The 25,557-nt window shown below is 37.2% G+C and overlaps 2 protein-coding genes across 5 annotated transcripts in view; one reads left to right on the top strand and one right to left on the bottom strand.

Moving 5' to 3' along the window:
* brm (ATP-dependent helicase brm) overlaps window positions 1-21,924 on the bottom strand; it is a 32,583-nt gene extending 10,659 nt beyond the window's left edge. For all 4 annotated transcript variants that reach the window (XR_015070685.1, XR_015070684.1, XM_085947494.1 and 1 more), the window contains exons 1-16: window positions 21,210-21,924; window positions 15,110-15,957; window positions 14,784-14,998; window positions 13,184-13,314; window positions 8,641-8,933; window positions 7,811-7,949; window positions 6,525-6,714; window positions 6,299-6,437; window positions 5,763-5,937; window positions 5,545-5,652; window positions 4,947-5,085; window positions 4,489-4,606; window positions 4,183-4,264; window positions 3,906-4,063; window positions 3,569-3,746; window positions 3,204-3,446 (exon numbers count right to left, since the gene is read on the bottom strand). Coding sequence is in view for 2 of the 4 variants with exons in the window: in XM_085947494.1 (XP_085803620.1) it covers window positions 3,204-3,446; window positions 3,569-3,746; window positions 3,906-4,063; window positions 4,183-4,264; window positions 4,489-4,606; window positions 4,947-5,085; window positions 5,545-5,652; window positions 5,763-5,937; window positions 6,299-6,437; window positions 6,525-6,714; window positions 7,811-7,949; window positions 8,641-8,933; window positions 13,184-13,314; window positions 14,784-14,998; window positions 15,110-15,957; window positions 21,210-21,635 (3,582 nt within the window). In the remaining 2 variants the exon portion in view is untranslated. The remainder of the gene's footprint in view (window positions 1-3,203; window positions 3,447-3,568; window positions 3,747-3,905; window positions 4,064-4,182; window positions 4,265-4,488; window positions 4,607-4,946; window positions 5,086-5,544; window positions 5,653-5,762; window positions 5,938-6,298; window positions 6,438-6,524; window positions 6,715-7,810; window positions 7,950-8,640; window positions 8,934-13,183; window positions 13,315-14,783; window positions 14,999-15,109; window positions 15,958-21,209) is intronic.
* A 464-nt stretch (window positions 21,925-22,388) lies between these two features.
* Xrcc2 (X-ray repair cross complementing 2) lies at window positions 22,389-23,445 on the top strand. Its single transcript, XM_085946472.1, has one exon. It carries the CDS (start codon window positions 22,594-22,596, stop codon window positions 23,443-23,445), a length of 852 nt encoding a protein of 283 aa, XP_085802598.1. The 5' UTR covers window positions 22,389-22,593.
* The last annotated feature ends 2,112 nt before the right edge of the window (window positions 23,446-25,557 follow it).

Raw genomic sequence — 25,557 nt, forward strand, 5'->3', positions numbered from 1 at the left:
AATTTAGTCAAGGTGTTTCTGCCACGTTTTACACTCACGTGACTTAACACTATACGGTCCGCGAATTTTCGCGAAGAACCTACGCCAATATCCGGTATTTTTTAATGAAAATCAACAAATTTCGATCGCGAAGTTAAAAATGATATAACTTTTGAACCTATTGATATATTTCAATAAAATTTTCAGAAAATACTTAAAATATATCAATGCATCAAATTGTGTCATTTATTTAACACTTGTCAACCTCTGGCCCGCGTTCCATAAAGGTAAAGTATATAATTTGTAAATTTTCGTAAATTGTTTATTATATGTTATTAGATTAGTTCAATTTGTTAAATATAATGTAAAGGAAACAGCCTATTGATATAAAGCAATCACAATATATTATTTTTTAATTAAAAAATGTAATAAAATATTCAAATACAAAATGTTTTACACCGCTATAGAATACGTATCAATTCATTTTTAGCGCTACTACTCATATCTCTGATTATCAAATATAATAAAATAACAAAGACTTCACACAAACTGTGAAGTGTTTAAAAATAAATGCACATTCATTCCCGAACGAACACTAATCTGATTTATTGGTTTTATGGCTGAGGCAGTGCAGTGGCGTGCATATTTTCGAGTAAATTCAAATAAATAAAATGCACGCATATACATTCCCACCGTTTATTACAATTTGGTATTATTGTAGGAATCGAGACAATCCAATAACAGTGCAGAGGCGTGCGTAAAAAATTCATATAACAAAATCTATGAGCAATAGAATTGTAAAACAAACATCTACATTCCACAAAAATATTTGAATCAACACTCAATCTTATGGATAATACCTTTAGATAACTGGCTAGGCACGAAATAATTATTATCACACTAAAGCTGAAATTATTTGAAATAGTTTATAAAACTATGAATGTAAAATGAACTAACAACTAATACACTTTTTTTTAAATTATACGAAGAAAACCAATTACCAATATGTAGATGTAGAGGTACTTTACACTCTTTGGACATGTAAATAGTTTCTTTTAGAAGTTTATGTGAGGAACACACTTTACACTTTCTTCTTAAACGTTTATTAGTTGCGGAAATCCACGGAAATATTTGATTGTGATTGAAAATTACACTAAAATCTCCGATATCTTCAGTCACTGGGAATATCTGACATACAATCCGCATAGTTTTCCTCTGTTTAAAAACGAATGGTCCTCCATTTTAAAAAGTTTTTTTGGAGATAAAACTAATAAAAAATATATATCCTAGCTGAAATATACTTAGATTAATTATTTTTTCAATGAAATTAGTGCAATATAAATAATAATAGCTATTATTTATGCAGTTACACAAGCAATAATCTCCCGAAAAAAGCGAACGAAAATGACAACGCGATACAAGTTCACATTTATAACTATTCTCATTTTCAAGTTAAGATTTCTATCATGGATGATGAAGCATGGTGGGTGGATGTTTCATGGGCAATAAACCATTAATGACAAATTATCAAATAGGATGCAATTTCATAGCGAAAAATCGCGTTCATTTAAAAAAAAAGAATGCAGGTTCATAAATGGGTGACTACCACTGAAAAGGGTCGACAATTAAATTTCGAAGTTGAAGTGACGACACTGGAATATAACATTGAGTGTTTATTACCGTTTTTGTTTACGTCTCGTGATTCAGCCGTCTAGAAATGGGCTTGTAACTAATAAAAAAAATGGTATAGGTACAAAAAAAATACTGAATGGTATTACGTCCGCCATCTCTGTAAAAACCCCGAAATATTTTTTTTCCATCATGCTTTTACTTCTTGCACATGTCATTCAACCATCTGTCGATAGATCTTGCAACCAAATATTAAATTTCATATTTATTTTTCACAGTAAAGATATGCCTATGTGAGGACGCCACGTAGGCGTCACCGGATCGTAACGTTCGGCTTGCAAAGGACGCCAATGTGGCGTGACCGGACCGTAAAGTGTTAATATTCGGTACACAGCTACCAATCCTGTGACAATACGTTTTCCGACAGTCCAGTACCTACTCAAAGCATGGGATGTCCATACGATGTTCTTTAAAAAGACTGTCATGTTATAACATGGTCACACTTTAATATTCGATGTTCATTTACGACGCTGGCAACTCTTAGCTCGACGGCGGTATAAGGACGCATCCGCGAGTCGATAAACTTCCAAAAAGATTTGTTTGAATATTTCCGGCGCGAGGTGGAAGGACACTATATACCGTGACGGCCGAGCCCGGCTCGCTCTCTCAGTGACCAACGATCATCAGATGAACAGCTCTTGGACTCCGACGCCCCCTGATGGATGATTCTTGATTTGTGACACCCTTCCGCCGCTTCGGACGGAAGATGGTCCGAAGCGAAGTCTGGCTGGATAGTAATAAATATGTAATTTGTCCCCATTATTTATTTGTGAAACGGTCCACCAAACAAACATATTTATTTGAACCTTTAGTGTAAATTATGAGCTTTTTTTAATATCATTAATTAAATTATTTCATGCAGGCGCTCGTTAGAACTTAATTAATTATACACTCGTTTTATATTTTTAATAATAATTTTAAAAATAATTACCTGCTTTGTTAGATATCTTTTACATTAATTATTATACAATTGTTAAAATTTATACTCGCGTTTTTATTTATTATTATTATTGATTATTGTCTCTATGCATCCATAGAGTGGCGCCCTTAATCCCTCTTGTATTTTAATTCTACCGCATGCAGACCGACAGGTAACTTAGGCTTTAGAGGTATTCCAAGTTCCCACGATCCTGTCCCGCTTCTCATGCTCTGCCGTTTTGCTATCCACTCCATTCCTTTCCCTTCCTATCCTATTCATCCTTTACCCATATCCCCATACCCAGGCGCACCTTCCTTCCTAATTCCTACCCAACTTCCAATCCCATTTCATACGTTACAACTAATTTTTTTGATAATGATCCCATCGATTTGTAACTCCTCACAACTAGATTTCTTATGTACAGTTTCCGGATAGAAATGTAAAAAATCAAGTGTGTCATCACCCAACTTTTAGAGAGAAACTTAAAACATTGCATTAATGTCATTCTGCGCATGTTGCAAAGGGAAGGCAGGGGGGCTCTAGCGGAGGCTGCCGAAAGTGGCCAGTGAAGCGGACGTCACTAAACAATATAGATTAGAAGAAAATGATAGTTTACCTTTTCACCCGTTGTTGCGAATGGAGCATTGAACCACTGCTCGAATGTGGAACAACTCTTGAATATGGACGGCAGCAAGAAGTTAAGCAACGCCCATAACTCGGGCAGTTTGTTTTGCAGTGGGGTTCCTGTCAGTAATAAGCGGTGGGGCGCAATGTAGTGAGTGTTCAACACTTGAGTCAGCTTGCAATGGTGATTTTTCATTCGGTGACCCTCATCAATGATCATGTATTTCCATTGGATCTGGAATATTTCTCAAACAATTACTACCACCATACTACCTTTTTATATGTAGCCTACCGTAATATTTTTTGACTCTACAACCATAAATTGAATTAGTTTAAATAGTGAAGTATTGGACATACCTTAGCAAGAACTCCCTTGTCTTTGATGACATATTCATAAGTGGTAAGGAGGACGTTGAACTTGGCGATGCGCATTTGGTTCTGAACGAGGCGTCTTCCTTGCGGCGACCCCTTGTACGGTACTACCACCACACTCGGAGCCCACTTTTCAAACTCCAATACCCAATTCGATAGAGTACTAAAAAATAATAATTTTCAAATAGGCGTAAGCATGTTTCACACATTTTTTTTTTCATTTTAAAATCAGATTGATTAAATTGTACCTTTGTCAATTTGAAGACTGTGCTGTATAAATAATCCAATGTGGGGTAATTATGAATCTAAAATTTATATTTACCTGAGTGGAACAATTATAAGGAACGGACCATTGTTCCTCTTTTTCTCCATCAGCGTTGTGATAAGAGCGATGGTCTGAATTGTCTTTCCCAATCCCATCTCATCCGCCAAAATTCCATTCAGATTATTATTGAACAAGGATACTAGCCATTCCAAGCCCTAAAACAATAAGATTAAAGAGATAATATTTTCCGAACATGCCAGAGAGAAAAAAAAAAACCCCTTAGATACATTATTTATTTATTCTTACAAAAAGGTAAATCGAAATTATGACATACCTTAATCTGATACTCTTTCAGATTTCCGTTAACCATGATTGAGGCTTGTTCTGTGATTATCTCATGGACAGTGTGGGCAATACTGAAAAAGAATTGACATAATATAAAATGTTCTGTGAAAAAAATCAAGAAATAACCGAGAAGAAAAAATGTTTCTAATATTTTTGGTGTTTTTTATTATGCTAGAATTACTTTTAACATGTTCTGCTAATACTACAAAAATATATTATCCGAGAAAAGCAGTGTCCATGATTACAAGTTGTTTCACACACTGTAATGTCATTATAATGCAGTAAATAAAAGTACCTGTAATAGGTTTGTTCCTCAGTTTTGTACTCGTCATCTTCGATTTTAGCTTTCTTGATGACATCATTGACCTTGTCGTCATCATGCTTTAGAGCATCCTTACGTCTGTGTTTGCGGCCTTCAAAAATAATTATGCATTTGAGAAATTACAAAGAACCATCACAATACTGGCAGAAATAATAATTAAATCGTAAGTGATCGTTTTCTTTAAGAAGGAAGTTTTTAAACACAGATTGAAAGAGATTATATTTAGATAGATATAATTTATTTGTTAATTATGATTTGCGTCTCTAAACAGAAATAAAAGAATGAAATCAAATCAATGTAAATGTAAAGTATGTATGACTTTTGTGTTATGAACAAACGGAGATTAAAAAGGTTGAAAATGATACTGTGAGTCTAATTTGTCATCAATCATGGTTAGTATTGAGGTGACAAAGAAAAATATCAAAATGAACCTTCATCACCGCTTTCGTCGGTGGCTTGGCTGTCATCGTCTCCTGAATCCTCAGAGTCAGAGAGCACTTCCCATCCGGGATGCCCATCCAGCCACTCCTTCACTTGCGATAGAAGAGGAGCTTCTTCACCTTTCAGCACCTGGAGTATAATGAGAACATCGGTGAACACACTTCCTGAAACCTCCCCTCTTCATTCTTATGTTATCTTCTACTTTGCAGGCAGAGAGCCAACAGGCATGATTTCAAATAGAGGCAGGGTGAATATAACAACAAAAATGTCCATATGATCAACTTGGTTATTATATGCACTTCACAGATACATTGTACAAAAGGTAAGTCTAACTTGATCGGATGTTGGATACAGACAATTGCGTTTGTAGTGTTCCTAAATCGCAGATAATCTCATTTTTCCCTGGTATTTATTTAGAGCACGCATTTTAAAAATCAAACCCTGATGTTATGTCACAAAAATTAATTTTCCAGCGTAATAATGTATTCCATATAACACCAATAAATGCATTATCACCCGAGCAGGATCATATTATCTTTTTCGATAACTATTTTCTAATGGCTAATATTATTTGCGAAAGTTTCTTACTTCGCCGGTTTTAGGGTCAGTGACAGTAACTCTAGAATCGGATGCTTGGGAGCTGTCATCGCCGCCTTCCAGCTCTGCTCCTTCCAAGATTTTGCGCTTTTTATGTTTCTGAAATGCAACATACGGAAGTCAACACATATTCGATACAGTCTTTGTCAATATCATGTTGATGTAGAAAGAAATTTATAGAATTAATTAACAATATCAGCAAAACTGACCTTTTTTCTTTTTTCGTCTTCCATTTGCTTTTTCTTTTGCTCGAATTTGTGCTGCTTTACCATCTCGGTAAGATTAGAAATATACTCATCAGTCTGCGAAAGAAGGAATGCCAGCCGTTTGTCTTTCTTCTGATCGATAAGTTTTCTGTATCCCTCTTCATCCTCAGCCATAAGCCTATTGAATAAATAATAGAATATTAATATGTATTGCAAAGTTTTTCCATTAATCCATTATAATGCCTATTGGACTAATTATATTACTATCTTTGATGGAGATCCTACAATCTCTTCCGTATAGTTGAATTGGTAACTATAGAAATGATATTAACGCTAATTGTTAATGGTGGTCTACTGTTGCTTTGAGTACTTACAAACTGTTATTTATTATTAAGTTTGAGTTGTACATAAAACATATGCAAGTCAAGCACAAGTGTAAATTTTGATACAAATAAATCTGTAATTTAAAATAACTTGCAACTAATTTAATCATTAGGATTACATATCATAATTCATAAAATATTGGGCTATATCTTTACCTTCTCATTCTCTCTTTCTCAATTCGCTCCTGTTCTTTCTTCTGCTCTCTCTCTGCATTAGCATGATAGTTCATGACCGCCTTGTTGAGCCGACCCAATTTGGCAACGTTATTTCTATGGAACTCCTTAAAGTCCTTGGCTACAAAGAAGAAACAAGTGGACTTTGTTAACTCAGTATCAATTGAAATGATAACTCAATAAGTTGTGTAATGTGATACGTTCATACCGTGTTGAAGGACGCTCTGCAGGAACTCTTGATGTTTCTGTCGGCGCTTCCTCTCCGCCTCCAGTTTCTGTTGTTTTTCCAGCTTCTCAGTGGCACGAGCCTCTCGTAGTCCTTGTCTTTTGGTTCTCTTGTATGCTTTGATGTTGACTGCTGTCTCCAGGGTTGTGTCTCGTCGTGTGGCTGCCACAATCTGTTGGAATGAGACGAGATTTCACAATTTTGGTGTAAACCCAATAATCACATTATTGCATATCAAATTATAGTTTCTTACATTCACTGTATAGCAGTGGCGATGGGTAGAGGTAGGCTGATAAGATCCGACATATGTAGTCCAAACTAAACTTTGCCAGTCAAACATTGAACCAAGACTACAATGTCTAGATAATGTTTGTTAGTTTTTAAAATTCAATTAAGCTCTGCCTATTCCAAGCCATCAACACCCACGATGGCCGCGCGGCTTGAGCGTTGGAATATCACGCCATGGGTCTCAGGTTCAAATCCTGGGTCTGGCAAGTACACATATTGTTTTTCAATTTGTGTGTGAGTCAGGGTATGGACTTAATAGGTTGAGCAAGTGGCTGACATCCATTTCTCGTAAAAAGCAAAATCTGTTAATACAAACCTCTACCCTGTAGAGGCCCATATGATCCTATTAGGATCGGACATGGTAAAAAAAAAAAAAAAAAAAATGTCAATATTAAAGTGCGCGATGAAATCAATTGAAAAGTTATCATCGCTAATTTTACGGTCTACTAAAACAAATTAAGTCTAAACAAACATTCAGACTAAGATACGGCCGTACAAAACTCTCGTGAGACCAACACTGATAATATCAGTGTTATATTTATTACAGTGTATATATTATACAGAGCTGAGACATAGACCCTATACTCCTCTGATTGTCAAAAATTGATGGTATTTGAGCTGCTACTACTACTGAGAAAGATACTTGAGCCAATCTATGAAAATGGAATGGTTTAATTAGGTGGATATGATGAATTTCATAATGATCTGAAGAATTTTCTGGGTGAGACACATAGAAAGGATGAACGATACATCAGCATTGACGACACACCGGGAGACTGATTACGACTCCAACTTCGGTGTTTCAGGCAAGAGAAGATTGTGGAGAGCAATGTAGGAAGCGGTTGTGGCCCACACTGGGCTGCAGTGTCATTAAATGAATAAAAAAATACTGTCCTATCTTGGATGTGAAAATAAAATCTTTCAGGACGTTTTAACTGATGGATCATACCCTCTCGGTGTGTACTGTATACTTGGCTCACCTCACTTCTTAGCTGTCTTTGAAAGTTCAATACGCGTAGGGCTCTGAGTTCAATTTGAGCCTGCAGTCGTAAATCTTCAGGCATTGTAGTGGCAAGACTGTTCAGAACTTCCATACGAAGAGCGATACGTGCTGCCACCCTGAAAAAGATAAATGAATTTTCAATCAAGAATATCAAAATAATAATACTCCATTAATTGAGTTAGCATTTACTTGGTAGAATTCCATTTTACAAGAAATGAAAATATAAATAATATTAAATTCTACAGGTTACAAAACCTGTAGAATTTAATATTATTTATATTTTCCTTTTGTTAATAATACTCCAATTATACTATAAAGCATATTTGAAGGAAATGAATGCTGTTTTCTAGCAACTTTCTAGCAATAACCTAGATGTTATTATTTTTGAACTGATTTCTATCACAGACACACGCATACGTAATTTTATTCTGGGCAGGGAACTGTTTTACGAAATATTGAACTAAAGATTCAATCAACAGATGTCACAAACAGAAAATTTAAAAAAATACTTAAAATGATAATATTTTTAAAATCTAATTTTTATACTGGTTGGTAAGAATCCCTGCTATCTAATATATTCACCTGTAGCAAACTTATCTCTAAACACATTTAATACCAGAAATCTTCAATAAATGCCCTAATATACTGAGAAAAAAAACATTACTAAGTACATGATCAAACACGAGAATTTCTCGTGTTTGGTCGCCAATGGGTTAAGTTGCATTTTCGTATGCCATTACTAGATGCCCCTAACGACACTATTTTAGAAAGCTTTATTCAATAGTAATGCAGAAGAAAGTTGCCCACCTGTTTTCCCTTTCATTAAGCATCTGAATGGGGTCGATTCCTATAGGTTTAGGCATTGTAGTGACTTTATTCTGCTTCGGCTGAGGTGGTTGAGGAACAGGCTGGGCGCCGCCGTGTCTTCCGGGAGCCTGCTGTGCCATCATGGGTGGCTGTCCGTGGACGGGTGGAGTGGGCTGCGAAGGCGGAGGCAATCCTGCCTGAGGCTGAACAGAGGGGGGCGGTCCAACTGATGGGGGTCGCGGTCCGGCCTGACTATATCCAGGTTGACCTGGTTGCGGACCAGGCAATGCTGGCTGCAATTAAAAAAAAAAAACATGCTTTACGAATATTCCCTAGTCAACTAAAGCTGTATAAAGAGAAATGCTCAATAAATTCAGATATAAGAACAGAACATTTGAGGCATATATTTGTGGTAGACAACATTTTTGCGTTTCTATCTTAACCCGGCCAGCGCGGATGTCTCAGACCTCAAATCATGTAATTGGGCATTGCGCATCTCAATACGTATGTACAAATCAACGCCACCGCTTACGTACATGTACATATATATATATATATATATATATATATACACGTACGTATCACACGACACTGAATTTTTCATGTAAATTTGACCTGATTTGTCCTGCTCCTGCCACCTCTGTGATTTGGTGTTTCCTAATACTGTGGTTAAAAATTTTAAAAATATTTCATAGTTTTATATTAATGCGTAAAAGAAAATGTTCGTACGAATGAGGAATTGGACTCAGATTATGATATGTCGGAAGAGGAATTCGAGCACCATGAGACTGGACATGACATCGACGATACGGACTCTGACGAGCCAATTGAATTTTTGCGGTCGTGGAGAATGGGACCGCACATCCCTATATGTAATTCAGAAATTCGATGATTTTCGATCGTGTGTGACATCGAACGACTTGAACGAATCCTTTCCTGAAAGTCTTTTCTTTGAACATAATATTATGTCAGAAAAAGTAAACCAAACGAATAGATTTTTTTTACCATTCATTCAGATCTGGAACTGAAATCGCGGTCAAACAATGGGACGATACTTCAGTGCCGGAGTTGTATACATTTTTTGCCCTCTCAATGCTGATGACTCGGAATAAGCACACATCGATAGAGGAGCATTGGAGTTCCGATCCTTACCTGCATGCAGACATTTTTGGGAAAATAATGGCTAGAGATAGATACCAGCTTATTTTACAAATGTACCATTTTTCTGATCCTAGTGTGAGCGCCTCAAATGATAGGCTAGCTAAAATTAGATTACTGTTAGAACATACGCAAACAATTTTTAGGGAATCGATGATACCGCACCAGAATATTTTCATAGATGAAAGTATAATCGTGTTTAAAGGTAGATTAATTTTTAAACAGTTCATTCCATCCAAAAGACATCGATTTGGAATAAAAATGTTTGTCATATGCGACGTTATGACAGGATATATTATTGACTTTATAATTTATTGTGGGGAAGGAACTGACATACACTGAAAATCTCGGTATTTCCGGTGCGGTAGTGACAACGCTATTGAAAGACTATATCGAGAAAGGTCACGGTATTCGAGTATTTGAGTCCGGCGCCCTTTAAATACATCCACTCTCACAAAACGTAAGCTTGCGGTACAGTAAGAAAAAATCGTAAAGATAAGCCGGAGTTCAGCAAACTGAAAAAGGGAGACACCGAGGCTACGCAAAATAATTCACTTTTGGCTCTCAAATGGCACGACAGGAGGGATGTACACATGCTATCCACCCTCCACGATGCATCATTTGGACCAATCGGAAAAATTAGACATTGTAAAACGAAAATGTGTTATAGACTATAATAAAAATATGGGCACGGTAGACAAATCCGACATGATGCTCAGCAACTTGTCGTGTATGAGAAAGTCGACCAAGTAGTATAAAAAGGGCGCATTCCACTTGATCGACTTATATTTATTAAATGCCTTTTATTTATACAAATTTATTAACTGAGACAAAAAAAACATTGGGCGAATTTCAACTCAGTGTAATAAAACAACTAGTGGAAAAATATTGTGTCAAAATTTCAAATGCGCCTCTGCATTATTGCCCAAATGACATATGCCAGAATATATTTCACTGACACAAAATACCGATAAACCTAGAAGATGTTTCGTGTGCGGGGATTCTAAAAAAAAACCGAAAAAAACAAAACTCTCTCGTTTTATGTGCCAAACGTGAGATGTTGCGTTATGTCTGTCACCTTGCTTTAAAATATATCACACATCAAAACAATTTTAAAATAGGTTTATTATTGTATTTGTTTTTTTTTAAATATGTGAAGTTCGTGTTAACTTATCCATAATATTAAATAAGTTAAGTGTTTGTGTAGTTTAAATATATTAAAAGAGTCTCCTCTATATATTTGTTTACGACTCAACCTGAAGACATTAATATTTGATTTATCGATATGCACATGAAAATTGGTAACGCTTGCATTCATGGGAGCGCACGTGTATTGGAAAAATACACACCACGCCGAGCTCTAAATACTAAAATGGCGTCATGTGGTAAGTCGTTTCAAATTTGTATAGGATTAGTTTATTCGAGTGTTTCTGATATTATAAATGATTTATTACGGTTTTTTAGTGTGTCGACATAATTTTGGGTTCTCGATTGATGTTTATGACAAATTTTTTATTGCTTTTTTAGTATATAACAGACGATAAGCAATGTCCAAAAATGTCCTGCGGAGCTATGGTACGTAGCTAATCAACCTTCTAGTTTATTGCAATAAATATTAGCAGAATGAAATTGGACAACATATCTGCATTTGTTTCTATAAGTTTCATTTAGTTTTTAAACAATTTTTTTTCATATGCTGTTGATGCGTATCGACAGTAAAGTTAGAGATCTACACATTGTGTGAAATTACATATTGAATATTTGCATTGAATTTACATATGCAAATATTTGTTGTTAGATTTGACCATCAAATCATTATTGGACACTAAAGGTGAGTTAGAAATACTGTCACCAGTTTTCGTACTCAAGTGTCGGCATGTACTACCCATACTCAGTACGTGTGGCCCAATAAACTTGTTTCAAGAAACTTGAAACGTATATGTTCGAATTCAAACGCATTCGATGATATCATCGCCATGACTCGCCATTCGGTACTGGTAGTTGACTTTTAATGCTATTGATAATAAATGCACGCGAGCGAGATATCATGATACACGTATGTCTAGCCATGATATTATACTCAACTGTCATTGCACTCCCTTTCTCCTCTGTTGTAAAGTAGGAATAGTGAGGACAGAAAATGGTCACATGTTCGTTTTATAGTAATACTATTGAGTTTACTTATTTAGTTTTAGTTTCAGTTGAGTACCTATGAGACTTATATCGACTTGACGTCAGTCTCAAGTCCCGGAGTTCGACGCATGCTATGAGATCTTGCCGTCCGCTAGCTAGTTCGTAGTCTTGCTACATATGACATCATCGCCTCGGACGTCGCGACTCGCGTATGTTTAGTAATACTACGGAATTAGTTTTAGTTTCAGTTGAGTATGACATTTATATCGAGTTGACGTCAGTCGCAAGTCCCGGAATATGTGCTAGTATTCGAGTTCTGATAACGCTAACTGACTACGCGTTTATCTGGTTTGTCAAGTCGAGTTTCTCGATTTTTTAGTGTTATAATTGGAACTTATAAACATAAACTGAATTCAAATTGTATGCGTGATTGTATAAATGGATAATAATTATATTATACTTAATAGACAATTTGTGTAAAAATGGCTACTAAAAAGTTAAGTTTCGTGTGGAATCGTTCCAAAGAAATAGTTACAAATTATGCCATCTGTAATATTTGTAAAATAAAAAAGTCATATAAGTATGTCAATGTCAAATTTGAAGAAACATTTACAGCGCAAGCACCCAACTATTCATATTGAATTTGCCAGGTAAAATATAGCTCCACCTGTACATGAAAATGCTTTAAAAATAAGTGCCAGTGCTTTTAATGCTTCTGTATTTTCTACTAAAACAGGAGTGACTAGTGCCATAGTTCCAGCTGTACCTCTCTCGAAAATGGGACTTTTCGAAAAGTGGATGTATTTTTAACAATTCTATTAAAGCCGATATTTCAAATACTAGTAAGTATTTTGGAACAAGTTTCGATACTAAGTATTTTTTAATACTGGTAGTAAGTATACTTAGTCTTCAAAATCGACCAGTTTTCCCACCTCTATTGGACACCTCATTTTAAATGATTTAAAAAAAATTACATTATGAAAATGCCTTTCATTTAGAATAATTTAGATCAATGATGGCGAACCTATGAAATGCGTATCATCGAAAAGTGACAGCCAGGAAAATTTAGATTTTTTTGTAAATGTCCAATAAACTATTGTGTAAAGTATTTTATATTATATATCACACAACCATTTTTTTCAAGATTTTTGTATATAATTTGACACGCAAACCATCCCAATTTTGATGATGATGGTATCTGTGGATTTTAGATTGATAAATATTCAGATAATCTAGAATGGATGCAACATACTGGATTGACAAGCGGAGGCGTGGGATGAGTGGGCGGAGCCATCTGTCCTTGCATAGGAAGGGGAACTGTAGGCTGACCGCCTCCTGTTCGGGCGCCGCTTGCTTCCTGGGGAGACATTTTTCCTGGCAGACCTGAAGATATCAGAACAAAAAATCTCAATCAATAAACGAATGCTGTCGTAAAAGCTACTGAAGATTTTGAAATCTCCTGAATTGAGTACCTAATGAAAGAAATCAGCATAGATATGTTTTTTCCTTTCTCATACTGTGTATGTACCTATACAAATATAATATAATATATCGTCACCGTTCAGGCAAAAGTCACCAACCCTAAAAACATAGTTTTGAGATATCGCAATTTGAAAGTTTGGAAATGCAGGAAAAATCAGATTTTAATGATTTTGAGGTTTTATCTACATTAAAATATTTTCTCATGTCTTCTTAATAATTTCTTTAAGGTAATTTTACTTTTTAATGCTAATTAAAACATTTGGAAGGTTTTGAAGGAGGCAAGGTAGCTCAATTATGGTTTGGTGACTTTTGCTTGTTAATAATCTGAACAATGTTAGCCAAAAGAAGGATCAGTAAAACTCACCATCCATAGTATAGTGATTTTTGCTTGTATATATATAACGAAGGATTTATTTTTTTTATATAGTCAATAATGTCTATTCACCTATAATGACTTTTGCTTGTTAAGATTTTATCGAAAGTCATTTAGTGAAAAACAAATAATTCGGATTTAAGCAAAATTTTACTAACTGATGTACCGTGGTGAGTTTTGCATCTTAAAGAACATAATTTTACGCTTCGGGTGACATACTCAACTCAAAACTGCCATTTTCAGGGTTGGTGACTTTTGCCTGAACGGTGACGATATATTATTACAGTATTCCTCAATTATCCATATTTTATTATGATAATCATTACGCATGTGTTAAAAACGCACTGAAATGTTCAAAGAATGGTATGAAATATATATCCTGACTACCTACATCCTATATTAGGCCAGGTAATGAAGGTTCGATTGTCATACATTCCTACTTGTATTGTCTTTTTTACAGTCGGGTCTTCAATGGTTACAGTGTAACTGCAGAGCTTGGCAAACAAAACATTATTCTCAGCTAGTAGGATTTGGTTGAAATTGCATTTTAGTGGGTTACATGAAGACAGCTGGAGTCATACATTTCGATGCACTTGCATGTTTTTTTCATTTCAACATATTATTATCTTGAATGCCCCATACATGGTTCTCAATCGGACAGCTTTTCATGGTCTGACTGTCGGAGACTGACTCTGGGGAAGAAATGCTCTGCTGGTACATTCTATGAGACCCAGAAACACTTACTTCCCATGCAGACAGTCAGTCGTCTTTGTATCCACCTTTGACCGTCTCACCCGAAAAGGACCAAACGATACATTATGAAATATGTACAAGACGATGATGATAGGACATATTATCAGTGTCCCTTAATTATTATTTTTTAGTCGCAGCATACATTTAATAATATATTGTAGATATAAATAGCACTTTGAGACAATACAGTTTAAAAGTGTATGATCAGATCACTTTAGAATGATGGTAATGGTGTAATGCTGACCGTGCGGATGTTGATGATGGTGTTGAGGCTGCGGTTGTGCGGATGCAGGAGAAGACGGCCGCTGGTGTGGCTGAGGATGAGGCTGGTGGGAGGGCGGAGTTGGCGGCCCTTGACCTTGTCCCTCCGAGTGACGTCCCTTCCCTTGAGCGGCGAGCGCCGTCTGAGAAGCCAGCGGCTGGTTGCGAGCCAGCTGACGGTACGCCATAATTTGAGCTCTGTAAAAAACAATCGATCTCCGATTGAATTGACTGCCAGTCAACGATAGTAGTAAATATAATATACAGATAAGTAAGGACAACAAGGTTGTTTGCTGAATTAATTCTTACCGCAGCTGTTGCAGTTGCATATTATTGAAAGCAGTGGAGGCCTGGCCCTGTTTGTTGGGGTCCTGAGCTGCCGAGCGAGCCCTCAATGTCATCAGCTGTGCATATCTCGGATCCTCTTGCAATCCTCTTTCTTCCATGGAGTCAATAGCTCTCTGCAAAGAATTCAAATGTTCCTGCACACCCCCTGTTGGACCTAAACCGCCTCCGGGGGGACCCTGTCCACCTTGCATAGGACCTCCCTGATTCTGCATCTGGGGTCCTTGGCCGCCTTGCATTGGGGGACCTTGTCCCTGCATGGGAGGACCCTGACCTTGACCCTGCATGGGCGGACCTTGGCCTTGCATGGGCGGACCTTGGCCTTGCATCGGGGGTCCTTGACCCTGCATAGGTGGCCCCTGTCCCTGCATGGGAGGACCCTGTCCCTGCCCTTGCATCGGGGGGCCTTGACCCTGCATGGGAGGACCCTGACCTTGCATCGGGGGGCCTTGGCCTTGCATCGGTGGTCCTTGGCCTTGCATGGGAGGTCCTTGACCCTGCATTGGTGGTCCTTGGCCATGCATTGGTGACCCTTGAACTTGACCGGGGGGCCCTTGCCCATGTGAAGGTGGTCCTTGGGAGTGGTTCGGCATTCCGTGGCCGTGCGGGGGGCCTTGCATATGCTGTTGTTGGCTATGGATGTGTCCTGGAGGTCCCTGACTGTGACTCATCGGTCCTTGTGAGTGCTGCGGCATGCCTTGACTATGGGGCGGGCCTTGGCCGTGAGAAGAGGGTCCTTGAGGATGTCCCGGGGGTCCTTGGCCCTGCATTCCAGGAGGTGGACCGCCTTGACCTTGGCTTCCAGGAGGACCCTACAATTAAATCAAAACAAATATTCTATGAAGTGGCCAGATTCTAAAACAATCTTTAAAAGAAGACTCCATTACATATTACTACTTAGGGTTTATACGCACTAGCGGCAGGCTGCGGTGGCTATCCGCGACATGCGGTTGTATTCGCGGTTATCCGCAAGGCGGCTGACCGCGGAGACAGCGATTACGTTAGCGGCTAGCCGCAGTCAGTTTCAAAATGAACGTGACTTATCTTGGAGTTCTGTTCAGATTCGGAGCTCAGGATGTTTGAGAACTCAGATAGATCAAATTATAAATAATTGTCGGAACAGTTAGTACTCATTTAATATTAATTTCAGAAATAAAATATTTGGGCCTTCATTTAGGAACCACTGCTTTACAATAATTCTTCTCGTTTATTAGTACCTGCTCAATTAATAATATTTTTTTAAATTAATTAAATTAAATATTCGGCACATTTCATGTTCCATAATATGCAAGGTCATTTTTCTACATCGTGTACAAATTTTTCCGTGTCGAAAACATATCGGAATAAGTTTTTAACAAAAACACTACGTGTGATCACTCATGTGGTCAGCCGACAAATAACTGCCTAGTGCGTAGCGCTTCGCGGTGCGGTAGACCCGGGCGGGCCGCGCTGTGCATGACAACCGCCGAGATGTAGTGCGTATGGTGTAGGCACGTTTCATACAAAAAACGATAGGTGGCCTGCCGCAAGTGCGTATGGGCTCTTAGGTGTAAAAACATGTTTCTCAGGTCAGGTATGTATGCTATCTAATATTTACAATTTATCAAGTATCAAAATGATAATTTAACATGTTCCTGGGCAGTTCAGAATCTGATGTGATTAACACTTATCGTAACATTGTTATTTTATGACATACAGTAAAACGTTTGGTTTGTTAGATGTGTAGATTTCTCATATAAACCACGTTTTTTAATTAGCTTCGAAAAGTTGTCCATTACAAGCCGCGAATAGATAAATTGATATCAGACAAAAACAAATATCTCACTAAGTATTTCATTTTAGAAAATAAGTATACTGAACTTCTTACAATAAGCCGCTAAGTATAAAAACATTAGAATTTTGGTTTCTTTATTTTATTTGCTGAACCAAAAGCAATCCTCATCAATGGCACTCAAATCAAGTGAGTCAACAACTACATCTCTCTTGGACAATAAATGTCCATTAATGGTGGTATGTATGACGAGATTGCTCGCAGAACCAAACTGATGACACGGCCACAAAATGCGGGCCTTCAGCCAGCATTTTTCGTGACGATTTTATGACGTCACAACTATTTTGGTCTGATCGTTAATGTCAATTCTACGCCAAAATACGGACGCCTACCTCAAGACGAAGCTAAAAGAAACATGTAATGAGACCCATAGTTCAGTCTGCGTGGCTCATAGCCACTCAGAGTGATAGATACATGGGGAATGCTTGTTTTTAACTTAGTTAAATGTTCATAATTTGCCGGAAAAGTGGAAAATGAACCGCTTTTCCGTGATTGGCCCACGGATTTTGCTCCTGGTCTGCTGGAAGGAGACGAAAGCGATCTCATTGGTCCACCTTCCGCGCGCGAAAACGTCATGTAAGGATATTTCCCGCATTTTCCTAAACTTTAAACTATCTACATATATATCGCGATTGAGGTAATTGTGACCCTCATCTGCCTGTATAATTTTTTAATCGGTTTTATTAACGATTCTCAAGATATTTAGTAAAATCCTAAGAAAATCCTGTCCCTCTGACGTCAATTTTCAGGAAAACCACCGTCGGGTGGCTATATAAACTCTACTTTTCCATACAAAATCAGTAGTTGACTTCTTCGTTTTGAGCTAAGTGCTCTACTCCACGCTAGTCTTCGCAAAGATGTTTAATTTGCAGGTGATCGTGTTTGAAAATCTATCGGAAGATTTTCTTTGTGTGCGTACGTACAAATACGTCATCGCGATATACGTCATCGATATATGACGTCGCCGATATTGTTCAACTAGTAGATGAATACGTCACTGAGTACGTAGTTACCAAGTACCTGATGGTACATTTAGAAAAGGAACAGCGGTTCCCAATCTTTTATAGTCGGTGCTTCATTAATATAATAATCACGTAGCTACCAATAGAATAAATAAATATAAAATTAAACATAAGTAGATATATAGAATAATATTAGGTGACTAAAATAAGTTTATATAAATAAATATTTTCGAATTATTTGTAAATAAAAATATTAGTGATAAGTTACCAAATAAAATTAATTATAAAAATTGTTTTATTGAAGAACAATTAAATAAATAATTAAATTATAATTAAAAAGAGCCTTTGACTTAATACAGATCCTCGATCCCTATAATCAAAGTCACAATACGGGCCGTAAGCTCGGTGACATTGAACTTCTGTCACCGCCGGCTGGTTTTGACGTTTCACGCAGTGGCCGTGAATCTATATTAAATTAAATAAATAATATACCTATTGGATTTTGACGTCATTCTAATATTGGGTGGCGTCTCTAAGTTATTATAACGCAGGGTTGCTATGGTGTGTTCATAGATGTCGTTAAGAACTCTTATTTGACCACCCTCTCCACCCCTTCGCTGAGCTAGCCTAAGGCAGGGGTTCTCAATCTGGTCTAGGGACAGGGCCGGTTGAGAATTTAACGCCCTTTGCACTTTACCAGGACCGGGGTGACGTCACTGGCATGGAGTGCATTTGGGGTCCTGAATAGTATCTTCAAAAGTGACCTTCCATTGTGTCTTAAGCATAAAGTGTTCAACCAAAGTGTGCAACGCTCACGTATGCATGTGAAACATGGACTCTTAATGTAAGAGAAATCCAAAGATTATGAGTCGTGCAGCATAGTATGGAAAGGTGACTGTTAGGTATAACGTGTAAAGATCACAAAAGAAACCAATGGATAAGGAAGCAAACAAGAGTACGCGATGTGATAGAGGTCGCCAAGCAGATGAACTACGGCTGGACAAATGCTGTCATCTGTGTACCCGAGGGGCACTAAACGACCACAGTCACGTCCTAAAACCCGCTGGATAGACAAGCTCATAAAGTTCAGTGGATGTACATGGCAGCAAAGAACTGCGGACCGAGAAGAGTGGAGAGAGTTAGGGGATGCCTTCATCTAGCAACGGACCGACCCTGGCTGATGATTTCACTTCTCATGTAAGTATTTTTTTTTAAAGATTTTTACATCACTATTAGTCTGACAGTGAAATCTTCAAATAATTTTCTCATTCTTCGTTGGTTTAATTCGGGGGAATGAAATAAACTTCACATGTGATTCAATTAAACGATTCATGTACAGTATTACTCGTGGGATACTTCTTGAAGGAATAAGGAGAAATAGAAGAAGCACGGTCAGCTACATAGCTGTTATACTTGCAACTGCATGAACTTGCACAATAGATGACAAATATTGATACAGTCCTGTAAATGTAAATATAGAGTTTCAATGAATCATTTTTTCTTTGCTGGGATATGATTCACAATGATATATTATATAAAAATACTTGATAATCACATAAATATACGTATTTTGAAAGAATCATATTTTGGGGTCTTGTGAATAGTTGTGAGCCCTTGCGCGCTGCCATTTGTCAGTGAACGCAGTGTTGCCAACTGAACTATAATTATAGTATTTGTACTGTCATTTTGGTCGGCGTACTATTAAAAAAGTATTGTACGTCAAAAATACCACAATTTTGAAATATGGAATTAATTGAATCGGCCGGTTACGTTAGGTTAAATGGAATTAATTGAATTCGCCGGTTAGCATGTTTTGGTCAGAAGAGGTGTTTAATACTTTGGACGCGGAAGACGCACACGGCGCGTAATGAACAGGCGGCCGATCGATGTAATTAACGTGCATTTTAAAGGGGGCAATTAAAATCTCATTATCTCTTCAGCAGCGAAAGCGTTAAATGAAGAAGGGCAACGGAATTTCTCGAATTCTCCGTTATGTTTATGTGAGAAACAAAAAACGGTACTAGTTGGTTATCCTGGATACAGAAGCAAACACATTTTTGAAATACCCGATATAGTAGGTACTTGATTATTAGTTAGGATCACCGGTGCTTTTTACTGGTTCTCCGTCGTCTTTATCTGTCAGTCGCCATTTTGGAATTCAGCTATCTTTTTGTCATCGAATTATAGTACGCGGTCCAAGACATTATAGTATTTCGGCAAAAATTATAGAACGTGTTGAAAATGTAAGTTTATTGTTTGTCACATAAACATAACGGAGAATTTGAGAAATTCCGATGCCCTGCTATATTTAAACACCTCTTACGACCGAAAAATGCAAAAAAATAAATAAAAAAAAACACCGGCCGCCGTCATTAACTGTCACATTAGTTTTTTAGAGTTTAAAATGCAAGACTAGGTACGCCCATAGACTAATATCGCACACTGAGATCTTATATTATATAGATTATACTTACTACGTCCCTCGCTTCACGTTAGTACGATTTGCTGTGATTGAAGTACGAACATTTTACGGAACTTTAAACATGGACAATATAGACAACTTTTAAACGCAATGAAATAAGCAATGGGGAATATTCGCATAACCGGCGAATTCAATTCCGTTTTTCAAAATTGTGGTATTTTTGACGTACTATACTTTTTTAATAGTACGCGGACGAAAATGTTACTTTTTTAATAATACGCGAACAAAAATGTACTACAATAATTATAGTTCGGTTGGCAACACTGCGCTCACTGACAGATGACAGCGAGCGGTGGCAGAGAACCAGTAAAAAGACCCGGATAACCTAACCTAACCCAATCTAACAAATAATCCAGTATATCGGATATTTTAAAAATGTGTTTGCCACTGTATCCAGGATAACTGACTAGTACCCAAAAAACTTTTTCAACACATCCTATAATTTTTGCTGAAATACTATTATTTCTTGGACCGCGTACTGTAATTCGATGACAAAACGATAGTAGAATTCAACAATGGCGACTGACAGTTTATGACGGCGTACATATTTTGTTTTATTTAGTAATTACAAGCTGTTTGTTATGAAAATAAATGTCTTGAAAGATTGAGATTTTTTCTGTTTCACTCGTGTATCTTCTGAAAGTACAGACATGTGAGCGGTAAATCACTATCAACTGTCAGTGCGCGTGATACAATATTTGTGCGTACCTACCATCGTACCTCATATATAGCAAATATTTATATCTGCCGTGTAGTTTACACAAACTCTGGGATGTAACATAAACATACTTGTCCTTGAGGAAGATGACCCATCGGATGCTGAGGATATCCAAGTGGTGGACCTTGTCCCGGCATTCCAGGGTGCTGTGAAGCATGTGGATGTCCACCAACCATGCCGTGAGGCCCCATCCCGTGCGGGGGACCTGACATCCCATGACCCGGCGGCATTCCCGGATGAGACTGTGGCTGAGGCATTCCAGGTGCACCGTTAGAATTATTCGGAGGCATTCCATGCGGCGGTGGACCATTTGGGGGCATGTGGTTTGCCATCGGTGGTGCTCCACCTCCTTGGTGGGACGGAGGGGGGCCGTTGGCGTGTTGCTGGCTGTACGGACTCGGCGACTGTGGTGGAGCCGGACTCTGCGAGGGAGGCATCATTGGGCTCGGCGCTTGAGGCGGCGGCATTGGACTGCTCTGCGGCGAAGGACTCGCCATCTTAACCGCAGAAATTCAACCACTTATCATAAAAATACAAGACTATTGACGGAGGCGGCTTTGTGACAGCTTACACGAGAAAATGGCGCTAATACGGATAATCACACTGAAACTTCATGCCCCTTCATCCTACATTATACTAATTTATCTTATAATCACTTGAACAAATTCGCTGATGATTTATGAACTGTTTTCTGTTAATACCATCGCCGTTTTATCACAAAAAATATTGAATAATACACCATTTTAATGCTTATTTCGACACGGCGACGCCATTGCAAACGGCTATGAAGTTAGTGACGTATATCTATGGTTCTATGGTTGGTTTGTACCTAGCTTTCGCAGCATATAAAATTTCTAATTAAATACCTACCTACTGCATTATAGGAAAAGAGGTACGTGTACAATTAATCAAAACCTGTTTTGCTACATACGTCCTTCCAATAGCATCCTTCATAATATACATTTAATTTTTATAAAAAATATTTTTAAAATAAAATAGATTTTTTTATAAATACCTATCTAACTAAATGATTATAAAGATCTATTGTTTAAAAGATCATTACAAAATATATTTTATTTATGCTTTGTCGAGGTGCTTATTGTTGGCTCTACAAAAGAATCTTTATCCCGTCCTTTATGGTACGGCTGCAATGGCAATAAAATGTCCAATTATTTCAACGTCAATAATTATTTTTCCAATAAGCAAAGTTTGTTATGCAGTTGGCAAATTTGTTTCAATTGGCGGGATTATCAGATTGTGACACTGACAAAATTGACAATTGTGTCGACGCAAATACACCGAGTCGAAGCTCAATAATATTATTGTATATTATAATAGGTATAGTAAATAATTACGATTAATCATACTTTCTGTACGATTGGGAAATACAACTCCTCTTTGAACGGCTACTAAATTCTCGTAGCAAATATCAAGATTTGTTTCTGTGAATTTGAAATGGATATCCCTTGCAAAGTTGAATCGGGTTTACAACTTTTTAATAGACTGGGCGAACGTCCATGCTTGGAGTTCGCTCATCCAGATCTTTTTAAGGATGGCGTGAAATACAACGAAGTTGTCGAAATAAGCAGTGAATTAAATACATGTCAGTCAATGATAGTATATGAAATAATCGCAAATACATTGCTTCCCACGAATCTACGAGGAAACAACGCTGGGGTGGTTTATTTGCTGACTGATGGCCATTTCCGTGGAAAACAGTTAGAAACCACATTAAAAAAATTCATCGCAGCAAGGAGCACGCCACAGTTAAAGTGTGACAGTGATAATTATGAGGAGTACATAGAAAGTACTGTTAAAGAATGCTTAAAACAATTTCAAATGATGACTATTTTTGATTCTACGCAAATGTTTATTACACTACAAGGATTAGAATACGTTCTATCTGAAGATACTGCTATATCCCTAGTAATAATTGATACAATATCATCATTTTATTGGTCGGATAGAATGTTTGGGTCTGGAATTCTCAGAATGGATATGTATGTTAAGAAGATTTTGAAAACGTTGCAATTGGCGACAAAAGAGTACAAAAGTGCCATTATTTACACCCGGCCGGCTTATTTTATTTCCAAATTATCCTCTGCTGAGTGTATGGAAGCCTGCGTTGAAGGATTTGCATTTGAAAGAATTAATTATAGAGTAACTTTAAAAATAAAGGCAAATGAGAGTGACAAAAATGAAACTTCTTCTGATTCAAATATTATTGAAGCCTGTGTAACCAACTATCAAAATACAATCATCAAAAACTTTGTCATAATAAATGGAGTGATTTCTTGGTCTTTATGAAAACGAATAAATACTTTCAATCCCAATTGCTACATGGACAATTAATTAAAGTAATTAACCACTATGCCATCATCGTTAACAGATCTATTCCAACGTAACACTTAACTCCGAAATTATTAAAAATGGTGATAAAAATATAATGCTGCATTTTAAGAGCTAATTATCTCAGGGTATTAAACGTCAAAAATAATGTTTGTTAATAGCGGCCCTGCGGCCAACGTTAATTACATACCAACAACTATAACTTGAGGTACGGCTTGGAGAACCATTATCTCGCAATACTTTAAAGTATCAATATGATGGCAGCCTAACCGCGACACTACCTAACCGTCACACCTCAAGCAATAGTTGTTACTTTAATAAGCCTTCGGGCTATCATTACCTCTTATAGACAACGCAATAATTTAGCTACTATATATTATACCGTGGCAATCATAACTTTTTTGCTGTTCTAATGGATAAGTTTCATTAAATTTCAAATTGATAGCATGTGCAATAACAGCTCATCACACAGGCCTGGCTTCACGTGAACTCATTTGAAGCAGGCATGACTTTTCACAAAGGATGAAAGCTGTGTACTAAAAATGCAGTATTACTGGTTATTTTAGATAACTATCTTGCACACAGAAGTGCACGTGAGCTATCTTACCGGAAAGAGATAAAAAAATGACTCCTTGTTTGTGGAGCGTTTGCAAACCTGTTTGCAAATATGGAGACTAATTTTATAATACCTTACTTCTATACTATTGTGAAGCGCGCTGACTATCGTGAAAAAAATGAAATAAAAGGGTCAAATTAATTGTAATGTTGAAATTTGAGGCAAATTTGTTTAGGAATGATAATTTTGTTGTTAAACTTGTCTATTTGGTTGAAATTTAAAAAAAATTGAGTGAATAAATCAATGCAAGGACAACTAATGCATTCACTGATATGAAGGCATTCATAAAAAATTGGAGCTTTGGAAATCAAAATTCCAAAAAAATAAGTTCGCCATGTCTCTACTTTTAAATTATTGCTACGCCAGATATATTGAAGCCAACAAATATCTATTTACTGAGTTCTTGGTTAGTTTGCGAATGCACTTTTCACACTTATTAATAGTAAAAAAAGTCAGCGCTGCTTTGTTTTGGGGCTATTAAATATTTTAAATATGTGGTTCAAAGATCCTGGCCTGGGGGCCCGCTTCAGGATGTGGGGCCCATGATAGAATCAATTTGTTAATGAACGATGATGAATTTCGATTGACTACTATTGAAATTGATTGTGCTAATAAACAAGCACATTCGTCGCATGAAAAACAAATTAATTTAAAAATGAAGTAGTAAAACTAATGAAGTTAATGAAATAAGTGGGGGGGAGGCTCCAAAATTAGATTTTTTTAAAAGTGAGGCGTAGTAACATGAAGTTTGGAAACCACTGACTTAGTTGGAATAGATTTGTGTGTATTCGGAGCGTAAATGAGTTAAGATCAGAGGGGAGGCGGGCTCCGCTCGGCCAAAGGTTGCGAGAACCGCGAAGGGCGGATGCGGTGCATCAATTCGTTCCGGGTGGAAACAGGCTGTTAATATTTTACGTTTGTTGAGTGGAAGTAGGCTGTGGGTTCTGGGAAAGTTGATGGTTCGGTCAGTCCCTTGAGGTGGTCTCCCGTGGTAGACCTCCATCTGGTATCAATATCACATGGTCAAAGACCTACAATTTGACGGCAAATCTAATAGGCAGGGCTTTTTTTAAAAAAAAAAAAGTGCCAGAACTCACTTATCGCCAAACTTCTTACCTATTAAAGAAAATTATGGTCAAATATCATTTAAAGTAACTTTTCCTATGCCATGAAGCGTACGAAAAATTAAACAAACAAACATTAATACAAATAAACAACTAAAGTTGTAAAAAATAAAATTGTAAAAACATCATAATATATTTGAATAAAAGTATATAGTGATTTCCATGGCCCCCAAATCCTGAAACGGTCCCCCAGTCCAGGATCTTTGGCGGGAGCCCTACCTATCACTAAGGCAGTGTGACGCTATACAGTAGCGTTTTTCAAATGGTGTTCGAGGTAAAATTAAGGGTGTTCAGTGTATTAACAATCATTAACCAAAAAATGCAATTACA

Source organism: Rhyacophila brunnea, unplaced genomic scaffold, assembly GCF_057557595.1.
Source record: "Rhyacophila brunnea isolate RB1 unplaced genomic scaffold, BYU_Rbru_1.0 scaffold_2, whole genome shotgun sequence".
In the NCBI taxonomy this organism is placed as follows: Eukaryota; Metazoa; Arthropoda; class Insecta; order Trichoptera; family Rhyacophilidae; genus Rhyacophila; species Rhyacophila brunnea.

What these genes read in the sequence shown, in the direction of transcription:
- Xrcc2 (XM_085946472.1), top strand. Translation starts at nt 22,594, where the DNA reads ATGGATATCCCTTGCAAAGTTGAATCGGGTTTACAACTTTTTAATAGA.